The sequence below is a fragment of the Meriones unguiculatus genome, chromosome 15 (assembly GCF_030254825.1).
Source record: "Meriones unguiculatus strain TT.TT164.6M chromosome 15, Bangor_MerUng_6.1, whole genome shotgun sequence".
Taxonomy (NCBI): Eukaryota; Metazoa; Chordata; class Mammalia; order Rodentia; family Muridae; genus Meriones; species Meriones unguiculatus.
In genome coordinates this window covers 7,445,745-7,465,941 of record NC_083362.1, presented here as the reverse complement: position 1 = coordinate 7,465,941, position 20,197 = coordinate 7,445,745, and the positions used below count along the sequence as shown (strand labels likewise).

The following is a 20,197-nucleotide window of genomic DNA, read 5'->3' as shown; positions in this document are numbered from 1 at the left end:
AATTTTATGTGTATGAATATTTTGTCTGAATGTATATATGTATACCACATATATGCCCAAAGCCTAAGGAGGAGGTCAGAAGAGGGTGTCAGATTCTCTACAGCTAGAGTTACAAACTGTTGTGAGCCTCCATGTGGGTTCTGGGAACTGAACCCCTGTCACCTGCAGTAAAAACAGCAAGTGCTTTAACCACTAAGCCACCTTCCCAGCCCCAGGAATCTTTGTCCATATCCTAGCATCTTGTTCCACTGAGCTCAGCAAACACATACAGATGAAAACGTACTGACTTGTTTTCTTTAGTGGTATATTTATAACATTTTAAAAAGAAAACTGTGAATGTTAACTTTATCATACCTGTGCTGCAATTTTACTGACTGTAATAAGAAACACCTACAGACGTGCGTTTTGATAGTAACTACCACTTGACCTCATGCTAATTATAAATTTTGTTGTTACAGGGCTAGCAAGACAGTTCAATAAGTAAAGACACTTGTTGCCAAGCCTTATAACTTGAGCTCTATCCTGGGGACCCAGGCAGGAGAAAGAGAGAACTGATTTCTGCAAGTTTTCTTCTGACTTCCTTATGCATGTCCTTCCATGTATGTACCCACAAGCATATACATCTACATGAAATAAGTATGTAATTGAAGTATTTTTAAAAGATCTATCTATCTATCTATCTATCTATCTATGCAGCATTATACCTGCATGTATGCTTACACACCAGAAGAGAGCAGCAGATCTCATTATAGATGGCTGTGAGCCACCATGTGGTTGCTGGGAATTGAACTCAGGACTTTGGAAGAACAGCCAGTGCTCTTAACCTGAGCCATCTCTCCAGTCCCAATTAAAGCACTTTTTAATATTGTTCTTTATATATTGTTCAGTCAAACTGAATCAATTACACGAATTACAAAGGTCTTTAAATAGAACCTTTAGAAAGCTGTCACATAATTTCAGGCACAAAGACACTAATTTAGACAAACCAGAAGCCAATGGTACCATTAAAAGGACTGCAACTGACCCTGTTCAAGAAAGGTCATGCCATGAAGAACAAGACTCTCACCCCATCCTTGAGTACAAGCAGTGAGTGGTTTTCAAACCAACTCTATGACATTGAGCAGGTTAAGGAGATGGCAGGCAGAACTTTGCTTACCTTGTATCTGCTGAATCCTATTCCATAGTCGCCCACTTTGACATTTAAGTCAGAGGTGAGAAAACAATTCCGTAGGGCCAGATCGCTACAAACAGAAGGAACAAAGCCAGTGTAAGAACAAATAGGACCCACAGCCAGGATCTCGCTGTAAAGAACTGCCACAAGTCAGAGGCTTCATTTAGAAACCAGTCATGCCTTTAGCTCTCTGCCTAGGAATTAGTGTCCCATTTTTTTCACAGTTTAAGAGTTATAGTCCATATTCCTAACCGCATAACTATGGCCACTGGTTAAGTACCGAACATACTCACACTCCTGGTCTGGATCACAGTATTTAAAGAGTCACTCACAACTTTAAAACACTGAAATTGGGGGCTGGAGAAATGGCTCAGCACTGAAGAACACTGGCTGCTCTTCCAGAGGACTCGAGTTCAATTCCCAGCATCCATGTGGCAGTTCACAAGTGTCTGTAACTGTCCAGAGAATCTGGTACCCTCACAGAGACATACAGGCAGACCACCAATGAACATCAAAATAAACAAATCTTAAAAAAACAAAACAAAACAAAAACTGAAGTTGCCTGAATTTTCTTTACAATCTGAGTTTAGAAACTATCTCCTTATAAAGGCGGAACTGCAAAAGTGCAAAAGCCACACAGTGACCCCAGCTGCCCTTGCTTTTCAAAGGCGCACAGGCGCTAACCGTAGACCCTCTCCGAGAAACTCTCAGCTCTTCCCATTCTACCTTTCTGAGGGAGAAAAGAAGAACACAGTGTCACGATGTACAATGTATGGACAAGATTCACTTTAAGAACAAGTTCATTTTCAAAAACTGGTACTGTGAGGGGAGAAGACTTGGTACCTAATGGGCTTGCCTTGTAATCAAAAGGATATGAGTTTGGTCCCCAGAGCCCACATAAAAAAACTGGACATGTTAGTGCATACTTGCAAACCCAGAGCTAAGGAGGCAAAGACAGGAAGCCAGCCTAACCTACCTTGCTAGTTCCAGGCTAGCAAGAGACACTGTCTCAAAAATAAACAGGAAAAACAATATAAGACATTGTCTTCCAGCCTACACACACATTTCAAACAAAAATCATACTTAGTAAGTAAAAACAAACAAACAAAAAAAAAAACAAAACTAACCCTTTTGTTTTTCAAAAAAATTTTAAATATTTTCTTTTTATTATTATTTTTAAATTATGTGTATGTAAGTCTATCTGTATGTGGGTTTGTGAGCATGAGTTTAGATGCTCAGAGGCCAGAAGTGGGTGATGGATCCCCTAGAGCTGGAGTTACAGGTGGTTGTGAGCTGCTCAGTGTGGCTATGACACCCTCACTACCCAGGTGTTTCTCTAAGACCTCCTTTTTCCGTAAGTGACACAGCTTCCTTATTAGCTGGAGAAAGGAACAGTAGCTACTAATGAGCACAGTGGCTGAAAGTGTGCTGGTGGGTAAGGTTTCATTCCCTTACCAGCAACAGCTCTAACAGGCAGCCACGGGCAGTTGCAACACTGCACCTTGCACCTGTTGGATCCCAACAGGCATGCTGAGTGTAATGCTGACTCAGTTTACTGAACAGCTTTCTATGCTGTTTATGGCACTTCATCACAGAGCCTTCGAGCCCATGGTAGTATCTGAGGAAAACCTGGAACACTTTCTGACTCTGCTGTCATTAACAATACAGAATCTTCCAATCTTTTCTTTCTTTTTTTTTTTTTTTTAATTTAGTGTGTGTGCACAAAATCAGGAATTATAAGTGATTTTTAAAAGTGCACAGAATGTTTTGAAAATGTTAGCCGGGCTCGGTGGCGCATGCCTTTGATCTCAGCACGCAGGGAGGCAAAGACAGCTGGATCTCTGTGAGTTTGAGGCCAGCCTAGTCCTACAAAGCTAGTTGAGGATAGCCAAAGCTACACAGAGAAACCCTGTCTCAGAAGAAGAAAAAAAAAAAAAAAAAGAAGACGAAGAAAAGAAAATCTTAGGACTGCTATCTAGATTCAAAGTAATGATGTAATTGGCCTCCAAATGCCAACATAAGTTTCTCTGCACCTACAAATGTGCAAAGCTACAAACACAGAAAAAACACAAGGTGCTAGCGTATAATTTGACGTCAAGGCTGCTCAGGTCAGGAAATACAAATTCAGCCAGCATTCTCCTGCAAGCTGAAAAACAGGTCTAGTGACGAAGCTGCCCAAGCTCCAGCCCTCCCTGGCTCTCAGAAGGCACTGGCTGGTCACTCCATTTGGCAGCAGGCCTAAGGGCTCCAAGTCACATCTCATCACCATTTGTTTTTAACTTGGGTGGCTACACATCACACACCCTGCCCATCTGTGTGGAAGGATTCTCTAGTGCAAATGGCTCAAGGTGACCAAGGCCAGTTCCAAATAAACGCATGCCAAGTTTCTATCTACAGGAAACAGAGAAACCGAGTTCCTGACAGAGAGAATGACACAGGAAGCCAAATGCCTACGAGGTACTGACTACTCTTCCGGGAGCTTGGCTTATGCTATCTTATTCAATCTTGTTAACAGTGCTTCTGGGTAAAACAGATCCCCAACTCTACAGAAGAAAATAAGCTCAGAGGGTCAAAGGGATCAAAGAAGACTCACAGTTGCAAAGCTGATGACGGGAACATAAATACCATAAGCCCTGCTGACCCTCTGTTTCTTCTCACTGTCTGCCTGCAGCAGCCACAAACACTAAGGCTCTGAAGGGCTGTGTCCATCTCACTGTGGATCTCAGATGTGCAAGAAGCTGGCTGTGGGTGGATGTAGGGACACAAGCTTCCCTAGAGCACTGGTGGCCTTTTTCCTACTTATTAGGTCTATCCGTGGAGCTCTGGGCTCTGGGAACGCAAATACTTCCACTGTGAAATTCTGTCTAGACAAAGAGGACAGTGCCTATGAACTGACTGTGATTGCTGGCTGGCCTTTCAGGGACTAGTGATGGAACAGGATAAGACCTGAGTGGGTTTTTCCTTAGACTGGCCAGGTAGCAAGGCTGAGCTGGACAGCCAGGCTCAGGCCTCTCTGTGGGTCTCTACTGAGCCCATTTTACTGTTCCATTGTACACAACTGCAAAACTACATAAAATGAATAAGCGATTTCTGGGTACTGGATACTAACCTACCCAAGTTCTGACCCTGGAGGAGTACGACAGCAGAGGTAAGTGTCACTCTCAGGGGCACACTCTAAGCCCAGGGAATGGAACTTCCTAATAATGGACCCCAAGACATGAGCACCGAAGCTGAATACAGAGGGAAGGATGCTTTGACAACATCTAAAACCACAGCTGGGCTGGGGGCATGGCTCAGTTAGATTAGAGTCCCTACTTAGGATCCATCAATGAGGGGTCGGAGATACAGCTCAGAGCTATATTATGAGGCCCTGAGTTCTATCCTCAGTACTGACAAAACCCAAAAAACCAAATCAAAATAAAACAAACGAAAACCAAACCAAAAATGTTACCAAGGTCAACTTGAGTTATCAAGTAATACCTCTACGGTAAGACTTTGATGGTTCTAACCACCAAATATGTCCTAGAATGACTTGGGGACTCTAGTTCCCTACCCCCTAACAAAACACAGCAGGCAGCAGAGCTGCGGTGGGCTGAGAATGGGCAAAACCTAGGAGCCAGTGCATGTCTGAGGAGCCTCCCTGGAATGTGAGCGGGGACTCCACTCTAACCTGCCTCTATCTCCCAAATCTCAGAATCCTAGGTATACACCTCTGTAACTGCTCTACGTGGGGTCTGGGCAGATCCAGGCCCAGAGGATGTCAGTCCAGTCCTCTGCCAATTAAGCTACACACAGATGCCACATTAATTGGGTAGCAAGGGTGCTGAGTTCTTTCTGTGCCATCCTGAAGTGCAAAGTTGTTTGTTACTTTTTAAAATCTTCTTCATTTCCCTCTATCCTTCCAGGTAGTATAAATTAACAAACTAGCAGGTACACTCTTTCTACATAGCATGCACACCAAAACAAACATACAAAGAAGAGCACACACTGTTTTGACTACTAAATTGCACCTTCATACTTAAGATATCAAATACAGAATTCCTTCCTGTTAACCACCCTAGTCATCCTAAGCTACAACTGTGTAACAACTCAATAGTACAGACAATTAAAGCTTACATTAGCTCCCTTGAGAATGTCTGTTTCTCCAATTTGCCACCCTTTCAAGTAATACTTGGGTAATTACTTTGTCTGTCTGTTTGAGGCAGGGTCTCATTATGTAGCCCAAGCTATCCTTGAACTTTCCATTCTTTTGCCTCAGCCTCCTGACCATTGGGTATAGTAAGTTTTGTTTCTTTTAGAGAATCTTTTCAGCAGGCCTGGCGGTGGTGGCACACACCTTGAAATCACAGCACTCAGAAGGCAGAGGCAGGCAGATCTCTGAGTTTATTACCAGCCTGGTCTACAAGCAAGAATCAGAACAGCCAGGGCTACACAGAGAAACCCTGTTTCAAAAAAAAAAAAACAAAAAAAAACAAAAAACAAAAAACCAAACCAACCAAACAATAAAAATCTTATTTCCTTTTTGTAGCTGAGTGTGATGCTATAAATCTTTAATCTCAGCACTTAGGAGGCAGAGGTGGACAATCCCTGTGAGTTCCAGGACATGCAAGGCTATACATGAGACCCTGGCTTTAAAAAAGGGAAGAAAGGAAGAAAGATACAAAAGAAAGAAAGAAGGAAGGAAAAAAAGGAAAGAAGGAAGGAAGGCAGGCATCCAAAGCCACACTAGGCCAGTACAGAAAAGGTTCCCTGAAATGCACATTATCTCCTGGCTGGGTACTCCTGTTGGCCAGCTTGAGCACATATTCTGCTCACTACAGTGACCTTATGGTACCTCCCTGCTCAAGAGACCTTGAAAGCGGAGAACAGGGGATCCTAGGCTCTGGGTCACCTGTGGAATGATAACAGCAACACATGCCATTCACATGGCCTTCAGAAATGCTGTGTGTACCACCTCTGAAACGCAGGCTGCCAGAGACCCCGCCATAAGGCTCTCTAAACATTATGTAAAAACAAATTTTAACTAGGGTAGTTTACTAGACCAGTTTCCAACATAAGGACAACTTTGGGTTAGACAGGTGGACCAGTCTATTTCAACCAAGTCCTCTGAGTCAACCAATATTCTAAATCTCATTTTTAAAATAATGCCATATGGAAGGGCACCCACACAAGAAGAATTTAAAAAGCAGAAGTTTGCCCCACATGAGACTTTAACTCAAACAGCATTTGTGTGTGTGTGTGTGTGTATGTGGATACCTGAGTGTGCAGGTGTGCATGAACATGTGCGTGTGGAGGCCAGAGGGTAACCTCCAGTGTTGCTCCTCAGACACTGTCTTAGAGTGCCATTCCCCCACTATAACCATTCCCTGTCCCTGAGTAGGCTAGGTGAGCCGGCCATCCAGCCCTAGGTTTCCATCTATCTGTCTGCCCAGCACTGAGATTACAAGCTCACAGTGCCACAGTCTTTATAAAAAATAAAAACACTGATTGGGCCTGGAAAGATGGCTCAGTGGTTTAAAAGTACTTGTTCCTGTTGTAGAGGGTCTGGGTTCCTTCCCAGCAGCTCACAACTGTCTGTAACTCGAGTTCCAGGGGACCCAATGCCCTCTCTGGACTCTGAGGCCACTGCATGCATGTGGTAAACTTACACACAGGCAAACACTCATACACATACAAAACCAAGATAGAGACATCTTTTGGACAATAAATTAAATAAATAAAAAAACAGGGTCAAACTCTGGTTCTGTAAGTTCTTCACCAGCTACGCTATCACCCACCAAGCCTGAAGCGGTTATTTTAAAAAGGAGAATGTGACAGCTGCCAAAGGATCCAAGGCTCTTCTGTGCCTTGGGCTTTGCGCTTGGATATTGTCCAAGCCAGGTGATTTATCTTGGTTTTCAAGTCTCGAAGACTTTGCCTTGAAAAAGCATGGGAAAACACTACTGGTTATGACAGCTCTGTCATCTTCTAAGAACACAGTGATGAGCAGGCCTTATGCCCACTTTCTAGTTGTCTCTGGGAATTTCATGTTGCTGATTTTGATGGGAGACTTAAAAACTCTATGTTCTAATTATGTTTGTATGTATGTGTATCTATGTGACGGTGGGGAAGCTACAGAAGAAAGAAGAGGAAGTGTGATTCCCTAGTGCTGAAGTCCACACAGTTGTGAGCTGCCTTAGGTGGAGGCGGGGAAGTGAGCCTGAGACCTTGGCATCAGCAGTATGGACCTCTGAGCCATGTCTCCAGCCCAAGACTTGTTTTTGAAAATACAGACTTCTCAGACATCAGAAAAGACATTGAGATGCCTTTTCAAATCTTTGAGATATTGAGATGGCTCAGTGAGTAAGAGCACTTGCTACACAGCATGAGAAATGAAATTATGATCTCACGCCCAATGTCCCAGTCATGCCTGTAACCCCACCTTTGAGGTGACGCAGAGACAGAGGAACACTGGGGATCGTTGGCTTCTGACCCAGCTGAGAAAATGGCAGCTAGGAAGAGCTCCTGCCTCAAAGACACTCTGACTCAGATAGAGAGTGAAGGATATCCAACTCCCTCTTCTGGCTAGTGTTCCTGACTCTGCATATACACAAATAAATAAATCTACTTTGAAAAACTGGAACTCAAAAGCCTGCAGTGTAAAGAGGAATAAGAATCTCCTTTCCAACTCCTGGAGCAGACTGGTCACCTGAGGCAGGAAAGAAAGAAGCCCGCAGTTGTTCTCATTATGCAGAGCACTGTTAAGGACCTGAACCAAGTATGTGTGGCTACCAGGGGAGGCCCCGATCACAGACACACAAAACCCCAAACTGCCAACAGCCAGTTTACAAGCAGGAGGAAGCTTCTTCAGACCTAAGCCTAACATTGTTAAGTCAACCTGTTAGCTGGCCAGAAACCAAAAAGCCACCACCTACCAGGAGACACTGTTGCCTATAGCATCTCTTTCTCGAGGCTGTGAAGGGGAACACATGAGGAGATCCCAGCCTAAATCTAGCTGAATGGATGCAACAAGCCAAAAGTCAGGAGGGAGTCAGGTCCATTCACTCCCTACTCTGAGGTTTGTACACTTCTTACACTGCTTCAAATTCCCCAAGTATTTTCTAGACTTCATGCTACATCCATTTTCCTTGGCATTGGTTAGCTCAAGCTACAAGCTGATCTCTTTGGTTTCTTCCTTCCTTCCTTTCCATCTTCCACTCTTCCTGCCTTTGTTTTTTGTTTTGGTGTTTTTAAAATAGGGTCTCATGCATCCCAGGCTGGCCTCAAACTCACTATGTAGTCAAGGATGTTCTTAAACTTCTTTCTGATCCTCCTGCCTCCCGAGTGCTGGAATTATATATTTGTATCACTGTGCCCAGTTTATCAAGCCCAGAGTGTTAGGCACATTAGTTTACCAACTATGCTACACTCCAGCCCCAGCCCCTATTCCCAAACCTCACCACCTCTTCGGATAGCAGCAACAGCAACAAGGTAAGGCGTGCCCGTGCCCGGCCAAACCTACCTGTGCAGGAAGTGCAGCTTGTGCATGGCCGCCAACCCTGCGGCAATCTCGCAGGCCATCCTCTGCAGCAGCATGGTCTGTGAATCGCCCCGCACATGCTCTTGCTCATTGCGCAGGTAAGCCTTCAGGTCACCCTGCAAAAACCAGCCCACATGAGTATCAGGAGCAGCACCAGAAGAAACCAAACACCAGACAAGCACTGCAGTAAGCTGAACCATTAAGATGACTTACTAGAACAACTCAAAGGTAGTCCAACTAGCCCAACATTTGAAGTACACGTTATTTTGCTTTTAGAGTCGTTCTCACTAGCTATTATACAAACACACGCAGAATAAAACGTAAATGAAATATAATTTTACAATGATGCACAATTAAACTAAGTGCGGTGCAGATGTCTAGAAATCTTCAGGTAACACAGAAGTGATAGGGAGAGTGGTGCCATTCACACCACCTAACTTCCATTTCCAGGACACACATGACCAAGTGAGCACTTTATCACGAGGGTCTATAGCCACCATTTATGCAGGAGTAAACCATGGGGAAGACACTGAAAAAAGAGAAAGGTGGAAGAAGTGAAGAAAGCCACTGAGTGCTAGTGCCAAGGCTCAGGCACTAGACCAACTTGGGAAAGAACATTCTAGTCACTTGAAAACACCAATTCAATTCAATAAGCCTAGACAGAGGGTGGTACTTGACAGGAAAAGGAACAAATCCCAGCCAGACGTGCAGGCATTCAGCTCCCTGGCTACTCCCCCTGACTTCTCTAGGCTTCCTATCTAAGAGGAAGCATAGACATCATATTTGTTTGGTTGAGTACCCTTTGAGGAAATAATGTTATATTCTCTTTATACTAAAATACATTTACTGATGTGATCTAATCTAAAGCTTTCTGGGGAGAGGAATGTGCACAAACATGTTCAAGATTGTGTATGTATTTGGAAGTCAGAGGTCAATCCTCGCATCTTCCGTTTTTGAGACAGTGTCTCCTATTGGCCTGGGGCTTACTTACAAGGCTTGACTGGCTGGTCATGTAGGAATCCTCCTGTCTCTGTAGGGTCGGGACTACACACACCTACACCACCCCCTACACATACACCACTGTCCCTGGCTTCTCTTACGTGAGTTTTATTGACTGAACTCAGGTACTCATGTTTGTACAGTAAGCATTTTACCAACTGAGCCATCCCCAGCCCTCAGACTGAAAATTTTTATCATCTGCTACTAAGGTAGAAAGCAATTTGAGACCTTTCAGCTTCCTTAAATCCAACTCAAGAAAAGATTCAGAGAATGAGTGATCTCCTTGACCAACTTCTTGTAACTTACTGGCAAGAGCAAATTTGTCGGATTCCTCCCAGCATAACAGTTTCAGACATAACATTCCTTGACAGACAGCTGTCCACGTTTGATTTGTGGCATACAGTAATGCTGTGTCTAGTTCTTACCCAAGAACTGCATTTCTTTCTATTCCTATCTTTAATGATCCTTGCACCCAAAGGAAAAAAAAAAAAAAAGCTCATGCTGATAATTGTGGCCACATTGGATGAATCTTATTTTGTTATTTTGAAATAGAGGTCTGGCTGTGTAGTATAGGCTAGATAAAAATCCTCATCTCATCCTCCCAAGTGCTGAGATTTACCATTTTGTGTTTTGGCACTGTGTAAACACAGCATGGTTTTGTATTTGTTACCCACGGTGCATACTTCTTACAACTTCAGGTATTTTTGCAGGTACAGAACTGAGGCTTGGGAGAGGCAAGAAATTTGCTTAAGAGCTGGCTGTGAAGATGCCTGTCTCTGATACCTGGAAGGTGAAGGCAGGAGGATGAGGAATTCAAGGTTATCCCTGGCTATACAATGACTTTGGGTCAGCCTATAATATACGAAACCTTGTCACTAAAAGAGAGAGAGAGAGAGAGAGAGAGAGAGAGAGAGAGAGAGAGAGAGAGATGCTTTTATAAATTATGCTTATACTTTTTAGTTTACTAACTAGTAAAGAAAATTGTAGTTAGCAAGCAAGTGAATTAAGATCCATCTCTCTCTCTCTCTCTCTCTCTCTCTCTCACACACACACACACACACACACACACACACACACCACACACCCAGTATCAGGAAGTACACCCAGCACTGCTGATCGCACAACAGCTCTGCCATGCACACTCATACCCAGCCAGGGCATTAGAGCCTTTGGGTTTCTGTCCAAACATGGGGAAAGTTTTCCTTTCGTTGCTGCTAAAATTCCTCACCCAACACAAACACCTCTTTCTAAAGGCTAGGTTCTTTCCAGCTGCATGAATTGGGAAATGATAAAAGATTTGGTTAACAGGTTAACTCAGAGAAGTTCAGCAGGAAAACGCCACTTTTCACACAATCATGCTGCATCTTGCCAGTTTGCAAAGCAGCAGGAGCTCCTGATCAACAGTTCACAAATGACTGTGGCTATGAAAATGGAGAACTGATAGATGAAGCTGTTTTTCAAGATCATGTAAAGTATGTTCACTGTCACTTCTGTTCTTGAATTGCCTTCTTCCAGTGACATCCCTGAGTTGACCCTCAAGATCCCAAGGGGCCCAGCCACACCTCTCATGGAGGAAGACTTGTGTTGGGTGTGTGGGATAGTTAGGTCTATGGTTTAGAAAGTATTTGAAAACTCTCCTGATTCTGCAGTTTAAAACAACAAACAACTGGTAGCACGTGGTGGACATCTCTTCAGTCCCAACACTTGTGAGGCAAGGGCAGGATCTCTGAGTTTGAGGCTAGCCTGGTCTATATATTGAGGTCCAGAATAGACAGAGCTATATAGAGAGACCCTGCCTCAAATTAATCAAACAAATCAAGAACAGCTTTCAATTACAGTAAGGGGATTTTTCTCCTTTAGAAAAATTTTTAAACGATTCATTTTATCCAAAACAAAACAAAAAAAACCAACATTTAGCTATCTGGGGGCAGGGTGCAGAGACAGGAAGACAGAGAGAGTGAGACAGAGACGCACATACTGGGACTGGAACCCAGGGCCGATGCATACACATCAGGCAACTGCTCTACCTCTGAGCTCCACTTCAAGCCCCTTGTTAGCTTTTTATTATGAGGCAATGTCTCACTGTGTTGCCCAGACTGGACCTGAATTTGAGAGCCTCCTGATTCAATGTCTAAGTAGCCGAGGTTACAGGCCTATGCCCACAGGGCTCAACTTATCTTACTTATATTTTAATGGTGCTTAGTGAGTAGACACGGACAATTACTACTGTCTATTATTTAAAGAAAAAATAAGAAATCACCAAGCACTTCAATGTGTTTTGAATTAAAATTAACTTCCCTTTACCCAGGTTTTAAGTTTTTCAATAAAACCCAAGAAAGACGACTTATAGACACTAGATGGCAACAGAGAGCTACACATAACATTAGGGAGAGCGGCGCCTTGCACAGACTTCTTGGAAGTACATGGGCCACTTACAACCTTAAATTCCAACACAAAAGGCCAGTGGCGCTCTATGCAGGGTTTTAGCAGATTGCTGAGCACAATGGATTAATTTTTAATTCAATGTTAACTACTTAATGAAAACTGTAAATACCTTTATAACTGAAACACTGGTCATTTGTGTGTCCAGCATGTCTAAAGAACATTTTGAGACAGGATCTCATACAGTCCAGGCTGGCCGCAGGGAAGGATGATCCTGAATTTCTCTTACCTTCATGAATGAAGTATGTTCCAGTGTGTCCCACTTGAAGCCCACTCAGGCCTGGGTCTGGATGAATCCTAGCACCTTTGTTGCGGATTATAAGCTTTGCACCCATCTCTGCAGCAGACCTCTTCTCTCAGCTCTACTGCTCAAACAACTCTCCAGTGTGTGGGGGGGAATAACAAAAAAACCCAAAAGCTTCTCTCTCCACCTCCTCATCCCAGTCTGCTCTTACTACTACCCTGTTTCTGCCACTCTTCCTGAATCGACTCCTCACATGCATGCTCTGTCCTGACTGTATCTTCTGGCCTCTGTGCACACAACACAGTTGCACCCACTCTTCAGCTACAGCTGCTGAACCTCAATCCCCATATGTAGCAGTTCTGCCACACACCAGCAAAAAAATCCCCATAGGTCTCACTCTTACTTCAAGCTCAGCCTCTTCATGGGACAGCAGGATGGCTCAACACCAAGCCTGACTATCTGAGGTCCATCCTCATACCTCACAGGTGGAAACAACTAACTCCAAGAGGGTCTCCATGGTGGCACACGTATGCTTGCCCCACCTTACCCCTCACAAAATCAGTAAATGTAAAGAGTTATTAAAGAAAATAACTACCTTAGCCTTCCCCACCTGGCTTCTGGGTAGCACAATCTCCGGCCTGTCTTTCTACCTCACTAAATTCCTGATGGCCCTTCCCTGATTTATCTTCCTCCCACCGTCCTGCATCCACTCCACAGCCATGCTCCATGGGTACTATGCTAGCCAGCACCCCAACACCTTGTGCTTTTCTCCTAGGCTAAGAGGAAGCTCAAGCCTAATGCATATCCAGAACAGAATGACCTATCTGTCACAGTGCAAAAAGTGGCATCAACATTTTCAGTATAGCAGACGACAAAAAACAAACAAACAAACAAAAAACAAACCTCAAAGGTGTCATTTGGAAGTTTTGTCTTTAAATCTATCTCCAAGCCATCTATTTCCAGATCTTGCCAGTTTTCAAAGTAAAGCCAGGGCTGAAGGAACTTTCCAAAGGCCACTGCTATCATGCTATCTGAACCATATCCCACATCCGCCTTTGCCTGAGCAGCCAACGCTGATCCACGTTGTTGTTGTTAAGGCTGGAGGTGTTCTACCTCTTAGCCACAGCCCCAGCCCATCACTGGTGGATTCTTGGCAAGTGCTCTATCACTGATCTTGGTACTAGGCTTTAAAAATCTATTATTATTGTAGTGTAACACTTGTTTTGCCTTTATGTATGTCTGTGTACTGTATGTGCAGTCCTTGTGGAGATCAGAAAACAGAAATGGAGTAACTGAGCTGCCATGTGGGTCCTGGAAATTAAACTCCAGTCTTCTCAAAGAGCAGAAAGTATTCTTAACTGCTTAGTAATCTCTCCAAACCCCAGTTCTAACCTTTTAAGTCCGTCATTTAAAACATAAGCCATGTTGTGACCTTCCCCCCAAACACACGATTGTTTGCAGACAATCACTGTCTTTGTCTATTCCACTATTAAACATAAAAACAAAAACCTGTGAACACAGCTAGGTTTTCACCTGTTCCCTACTATGTCCCTAAACACAATACTGGACACACTGTATATTCAACATATCTGCTTGCTCAGCAAGAGAAGGCAGAAATTTTATGGAGAAGCTCCAAATGATGTGCTGCAAGTTCAAGCTGGGTCAGTCATATTCCCAAACCAGGCCATGGCAGCGTTTCATTAACATCTAATAATGATCAACTTAGGAGTAAATCTATAATTTCAGATTTTTATTGCACTTATAATTTATTTATGACCTTATTACTTTGTATATAAAACATGGCTAAAGATAGCTGCCATGGGAAATATTTTCCTTTTTAATGTACAGGGTCTCACTCTTTAACACCACCTGGCCTAGAAGTCCCTATGTGAGGAGGCAGACAGCCTTTTGGCTCAACCTCCTGAGTGCTGAGATCGCAGGTCGGAGCTACTGTACCCAGCAGGCAGCAGGACCTGGATGCCGAGGGCTCACATCTTGAAGAACCACAAGCACAAGCAGAGAGAGCACAATGGGAATGGCCCTGGGTTTGTGACTCTTCAAAGTTCACCTCAAATGACATACGTCCTCCAATAAGGTCACAACCTTCTCCACCACAGTACCACCAACTGGGAAACAAACATTCAAACACCTGAGACCTTGGGAGACATCTCATTCAAAAACCATCACATTGACACAGCACTACGGATGGTTCCAATCCCATCTAGCTGAGCACTGTACTGTAAATGTCATCAACTTCACTTCTAGCAGGGATCTGTGTTACTGTGAAACCCACTCAATGTGGTCTACTCTGTAAGGTTCACTTCCAGAAGAAGCCTCCCTTAATATCTGAGTCTGAACTTTTATACCTCTCTGGCGGTGTGGCTCAGTGGCAGATTGTTTGCCTAGCGTGTTCATGATCCCTGGTTGGGTCCCTAATGTAGCAAACACAGAGGGAAACCAAGCTGGAACTGACAAGATAGCTTTCTGGGTAAAGGTGCTTGACACCAAGCCTGATGCTCCGAGTTTGTCCTCCCAACTTCCACTTACACAGTAACACTGGAGTACCCCCAAACACACATATGCACGAATGCACAAATAATAAAAGTAAATTACAATTTAAGAAATAAGACAAAGCCTCTTTGTTCTAAATTTTCTCTCTACATCACTATGTTTAGCTGAGGTTGAACAACTGGTGTCGGTGGTGCCTTTGTTTAAAACTCTCCTTTATTTGGGGTGTTTAGGCCTCTACCTCCCTTTCACTAACTCCCCAACCTTACACAGGAGAGAGAAGGTTAGTGGGTAGGGGGTCCTAGACCCCTTGACTTCTCCCGGCTACTTAGGGTCAAGGAGTTCTTTTAGGGCTCTATGCCAACCTCCGTCAACGATAGACACAGCCAGCAGGCTCCCCCATGCTACACCCAGAGTGTTTCTCTCTGTCTGCTCCAAACTGCCACACTGTCTCTGATCTCTCCAAACTGCTCTACACCACACACCAACACCAAACTCCATACCCAAGGTTACCAAACACCCCCCAGTCTCTTTCTCAGCCTCTTATGTATACTCTCAGAGTCCTAGACCACGTCTCTCTCTGTGTGACATGTGGAAAGCCGTCACCAGCTGACAAAGATCAGGCCCTGCACATAACAATTAACAGCTGTGGACAAATTATAGCCCAACTAAAATCCCACACTTGGGATTAAAACAAAAGCATTTTTACATAACATATAAAGAAACCAAAACATCCATTACAGGGGTCTGAGCAGCAGCATTGTCATTAGCCACTCAAACCTTTATTTAATTAGTAGTTAAGAGTCATTTAAGAAAATGAAAATTAGGGCTGAGAGATGACTGAGAAAGAACAGGCAGTTAAGAGCACTGCCTGTTCTTTCAGAGGTCCTGAGTTCAATTCCCAGCAACCACATGGTGGCTCACAACAATCCATAATATGCTCTGATGCCCTCTTCTGGCATGCAGGTGTACATGCACATAGAGCACTCATATACATAAAATAAATTATCAGTCTTAAACTTTATGACTGTTAACAAATAAAAAAGAACATGAAAATAATTACTGAGCAAAGAAATGGCTCAGCTGGTAATGCGTAAGCATGATGATCTGAAGTTGGATCCCAAACACCCAGTAAAAAGTCAGGTGTGCCAGCAGGAGCCTAGAATTCCAGCACTGAAGGGAAGAGAGTGCCCCTGGAGCTCAGAGGCCAGCACCTTAGCTGAAATGGTGAACTCCGGGTCCAGTGAGACCTTGTCTAAAAAAAGTGGAAAAGTGACTTAAGACCACATCTGCTGTCAATCTCTGATTTCCACATGCACACACACCTGTTTACCGAGCACTTTCTGTCTGTAAAATACTGCCTGCATGCCCTTGTCACTGTTTCGTTGGGGAAGTTAATTCTACAGGTGCCTATCTGACACTGACAGGTGAGTCACCTCTGACATGCTGGGCAGACAGGCTTATCTTTGTGGAATTCCCTGAGTACTAAGTGCAGCTTCCAGGGCTGCACGCACATTCAGAACATTTTTGTGGGATGAGCAATCCTCAACTGAAACTCTCACTGCCATGGTATCCTGAGCAAGCATCGCGTATCCACCATGGCAAGTTACACAAAACCCTGTGCTCATCTTTCAGGCTGTGTCCCAAGCATGGCTACCCTCAAGCATTATAAACCGGTCACAGCAGAGTTGTCACATGCTTTCAGAACAGTTCCAAGTGTTCTAAAGTCAGGCTGGTAACTGTATATGGATTACTTAAGTGCAAAAATATTCTCTCCTGTCTGTACAGAGATGTTATCAGTGAGCAGAAGTGCTGTTTGGTGACTATTAAAAAGGCCAGCATGCATTCAGGGACTTGACCTAAGAGCAGATGGAGACAGCCAGCCCTTTGTGGCTGCAGTGGCTTAGAGGCAGGTTTGGGACCAGAGGTAGTTCCTGCTTTTGGATAACATTTCTCCTGGCAGAATGGCCTGTTTCATGGGTAAGCATGTAGGAGAAGAGGCCTCAGGACACCTGAGGACTGGTGGCCCCAGAAGACATCCCCGTAATCTGTATAGGTGGGCCATCTTCAGCTTCCTAGGTTGAGGCCACCTGGCTGCTCCTACAGTATGCAGTTTGTACAAACTGAGCTTAGGGTACCCAGACTTTGGAAGCCATAGAGGGGCCAGTCTTTGTTGCTGAAGAACCAATCTGTGAGGTTTTCTAGGCTCAGGAGGGTAAGGACAATGCCGGCCCATGGGGGTGAATGTGATTTTCATCCTAGTAGCAAGCTGGAGGGACCCTGAGTTAACAGCCTTAACTCAGTTATACGAGTAACTACACCAAGGAAAGCCACTTTCCTTGGGTGTTGTTTGAGACAGGAGCTCTTGTGCATCACTACACATGCCAGGCTGGCTCCAGGGATCCTCCTGTTTAGGGATCCTCCTGTTTCTACCTCCCACTCACTAAAGGGGCACTGGGGTTGTAGACTACATGTTACTGTATAACTTTGCCTTGGTTCTAAGGACCTAAACTCAGTTCTTTCATGTACCTATAGCAAATTATTTTACCCACCAAGTCATTTCCTCAGAGAAGTAGACTTCTGATGAACGGGCTTGACCCCTCAAATGTAGGTGTTCATTTACTGGCTCTGAACTCACCAATAATGTTAGTCACGCACAGCAAGAGAAAACGGAAGCTAAACTAACAGGGAAAATGAAACAAAATCAATCAAAAGTCCAAAAGAAGGACAATGGAGAGATGGCTCAGATGTTAAGAGCACTTCCTGATCTTCCAGGACCTGGGTTCCTTCCCCAGCACCCACTGCAGTTCACAACTATCTATAACTCCAGTTCCAGGGAATCTAAGCCCTCTTCTGGCCTTCTCCAGGCCTCTGTAGGTACCAGGCATACATGTGGTGCACAGACATATATCTATATAAGTAAAACAGCCAAACATCTAACATAAAACTGGGGGAGGGGGATACAAAAGAAGGCAGAAAGAAATTTCCAAATACTATAGTACAAGGATAGCCATAATAGAGCACACATTCCAGATCAAGACTGCATGTTAGCAAACATTTAACAATAATTTTTTGCAAGAGACTTAAAGCAGAGAAGAATGCTACAGGATACAGAATGATACAGGATGTTCAAAAGGATACAGATTTGAACCAATATATAGACTGACCCAAAGCTCATAACATACACATGGAATAATGTCAGAATTCTGGCTGGTGTTCATGATTATGTGAGTTCACACATGCATGTGCTACCATTTACAGGGACCAGAAAAAAAAAGCCCTCATCCTAAAGGTAACTGAAACCTAGAGACAGCTGTGGCGCTGACCCAACATTTAACCATAAGCAGGTGAAAACGTCTTCACTGCTACAAACCAAGCCACAGGGATCTAAGGGGTCATACTATGATGGAATCCAACTAAAGTTATTATCAAACTTAATGATTAACTTTCCTTGGGAATTTCTCTACAAGGAGAGAAATATCTGAAGTATATTTAGGAGTTAAAGTTAAATGCACAGCGTAGTCCGCTTTCTTTTTCAGCAGCAGAATGTTATCCAAGTGAACTGGGGGTTTATTTTGGGCACTCCCACTTCTCTGTACACAGCCAAGGAAGTTTTAATGTTCTGAAAACTGAGATGATGCAGAGAAATCAATTAAAAGTTAGCAAATTCAATTAAGCTCTTACTGCTGTTTTTGGAAAATAACAATTATTATGTGCTAAAAATAGGCTTAAAATATGAAATATTCTGCACTGGAGAAGTTTTTTTTTTTCAAATATTTCACATAGAAATTGTTGTTAAAATATTCATACACCTCCATGAAGAACAATCTTGTCAACTATTAATATCCATAGGTTACATGCTTAGAAATAAGGAAATAAATACCTTTTATAGATACAGGGTCTCAAAGCTCCAGCTGACCTCAAGCTCGCTATGTAGCTGAGGATGACTTTACCTCCTGATTGTCTAATGTAACAATACATTCACCATTTTCAAATCCGAAAGGAGCCAGGAAAACAGCTTGGAGGATTCAAGTGTAAGGACTAGAGTTTGGATTCCCACTACCCACATAAATGCTGGGTGGGTGTGGCAGCCTGCCTGTAATTCTAGTGCATGGGAAGTGGATAAAGAGAATCTCTGGAGCAAAATGGCCAGCTAGATCAGGTATACGTGAGGGCTCCTGATTCAGCAAAAGATCCTGCCTTAATGAATAAGGAATACTAATGACTTCAACCTCAGGGCTCCACACGCACCTGAACACATGCCCTTACACACACACACACACACACACACACACACACGCAAAAAAAAAACAAAACAAAAACCATCATCTGGTATTAGTGGTATTCTGCTGGTGAGTTTTCATGACTTACCTTGGTGGAAAAATTTTTTCAAAATGCCTGGTCTGTACGAAAGACCTTGAGCTCTCAGAGAGGACATGGTAGATCCATGCTCTAGATCACCCATTTCTGTACTTCAACGTATATGCTTAAACTCTACGAGCAGTCTTTCAGTTCATCAAGAAATATACAATATTGACACATATTACAAGCTCAATCAGAATCAGGCAGTGGAAGGCAGAGGCAGGTGGATGTCTGTGAGTTTGAGGCCAGATTCGTCTATAGATTAAGTTAGGACAGCCAGGGTTACAAAGAGAAACAGCCTCCCCACCACCCCCTCCTCTAAAAGAGGTAAATCAGAGGTCTGCAGGATTCAGCATGGTAATAATAGTAAAGAGCTCAGCTCGGGGTCTGGGTAGAGTGAACACTAAGAAAAATAACAAAAGAATGAACAAGTTAGCACACCACAAAGTTCTTTAGCAGGTAGACATTAAAGCCAGCACCAATCCACCATTTCTGTCAATAACCCTTGAACACTTCCACTTGAATTTTTACTATAACTTACCAGGTCGCAGAACTCAAACACCAGAAGGTAGGGAATGGCTTCCACACACTGCCCGACACACTGAAGAACATTCGGATGCTGAAGGATGCTGGTAAAAATAAAGCCACAGTGCTGTTCATCAAGAAACATGCTAATGCTTCACATTTCAAAATCACAATGATTTTAATTACAAAAGACAAACTCAAAAGGTCATAATCACAGCCCAGGATGGTGGCCATACTTTTGAATTCCAGCACTCAGGAGGCAGAGTTCAAGGCCAGCCTGGTCTACATAGCAAGTTCTAGAAAGTGAGGTACTTTCTCAGAGCCTCCTGCACATTAGGCAAGTACTCTTCCACTGAACTACACTCCTTGCCCAAAGGGACTCTTGCATATTGATCTTGTATTCTGCAATCTTGCTGAATTTGATTAT

At 43.6% G+C, this 20,197-nt stretch overlaps 1 protein-coding gene across 2 annotated transcripts in view; it reads right to left on the bottom strand.

Annotated features, from left to right (window-relative positions):
- Positions 1 to 20,197, bottom strand: part of Lmtk2 (lemur tyrosine kinase 2) — an 87,210-nt gene that overhangs the window by 22,811 nt on the left and 44,202 nt on the right. For both annotated transcript variants that reach the window (XM_021626155.2, XM_021626156.2), the window contains exons 6-8: positions 19,787 to 19,874; positions 8,673 to 8,806; positions 1,157 to 1,241 (exon numbers count right to left, since the gene is read on the bottom strand). In XM_021626155.2, the coding sequence (XP_021481830.2) occupies positions 1,157 to 1,241; positions 8,673 to 8,806; positions 19,787 to 19,874 (307 nt within the window). The remainder of the gene's footprint in view (positions 1 to 1,156; positions 1,242 to 8,672; positions 8,807 to 19,786; positions 19,875 to 20,197) is intronic.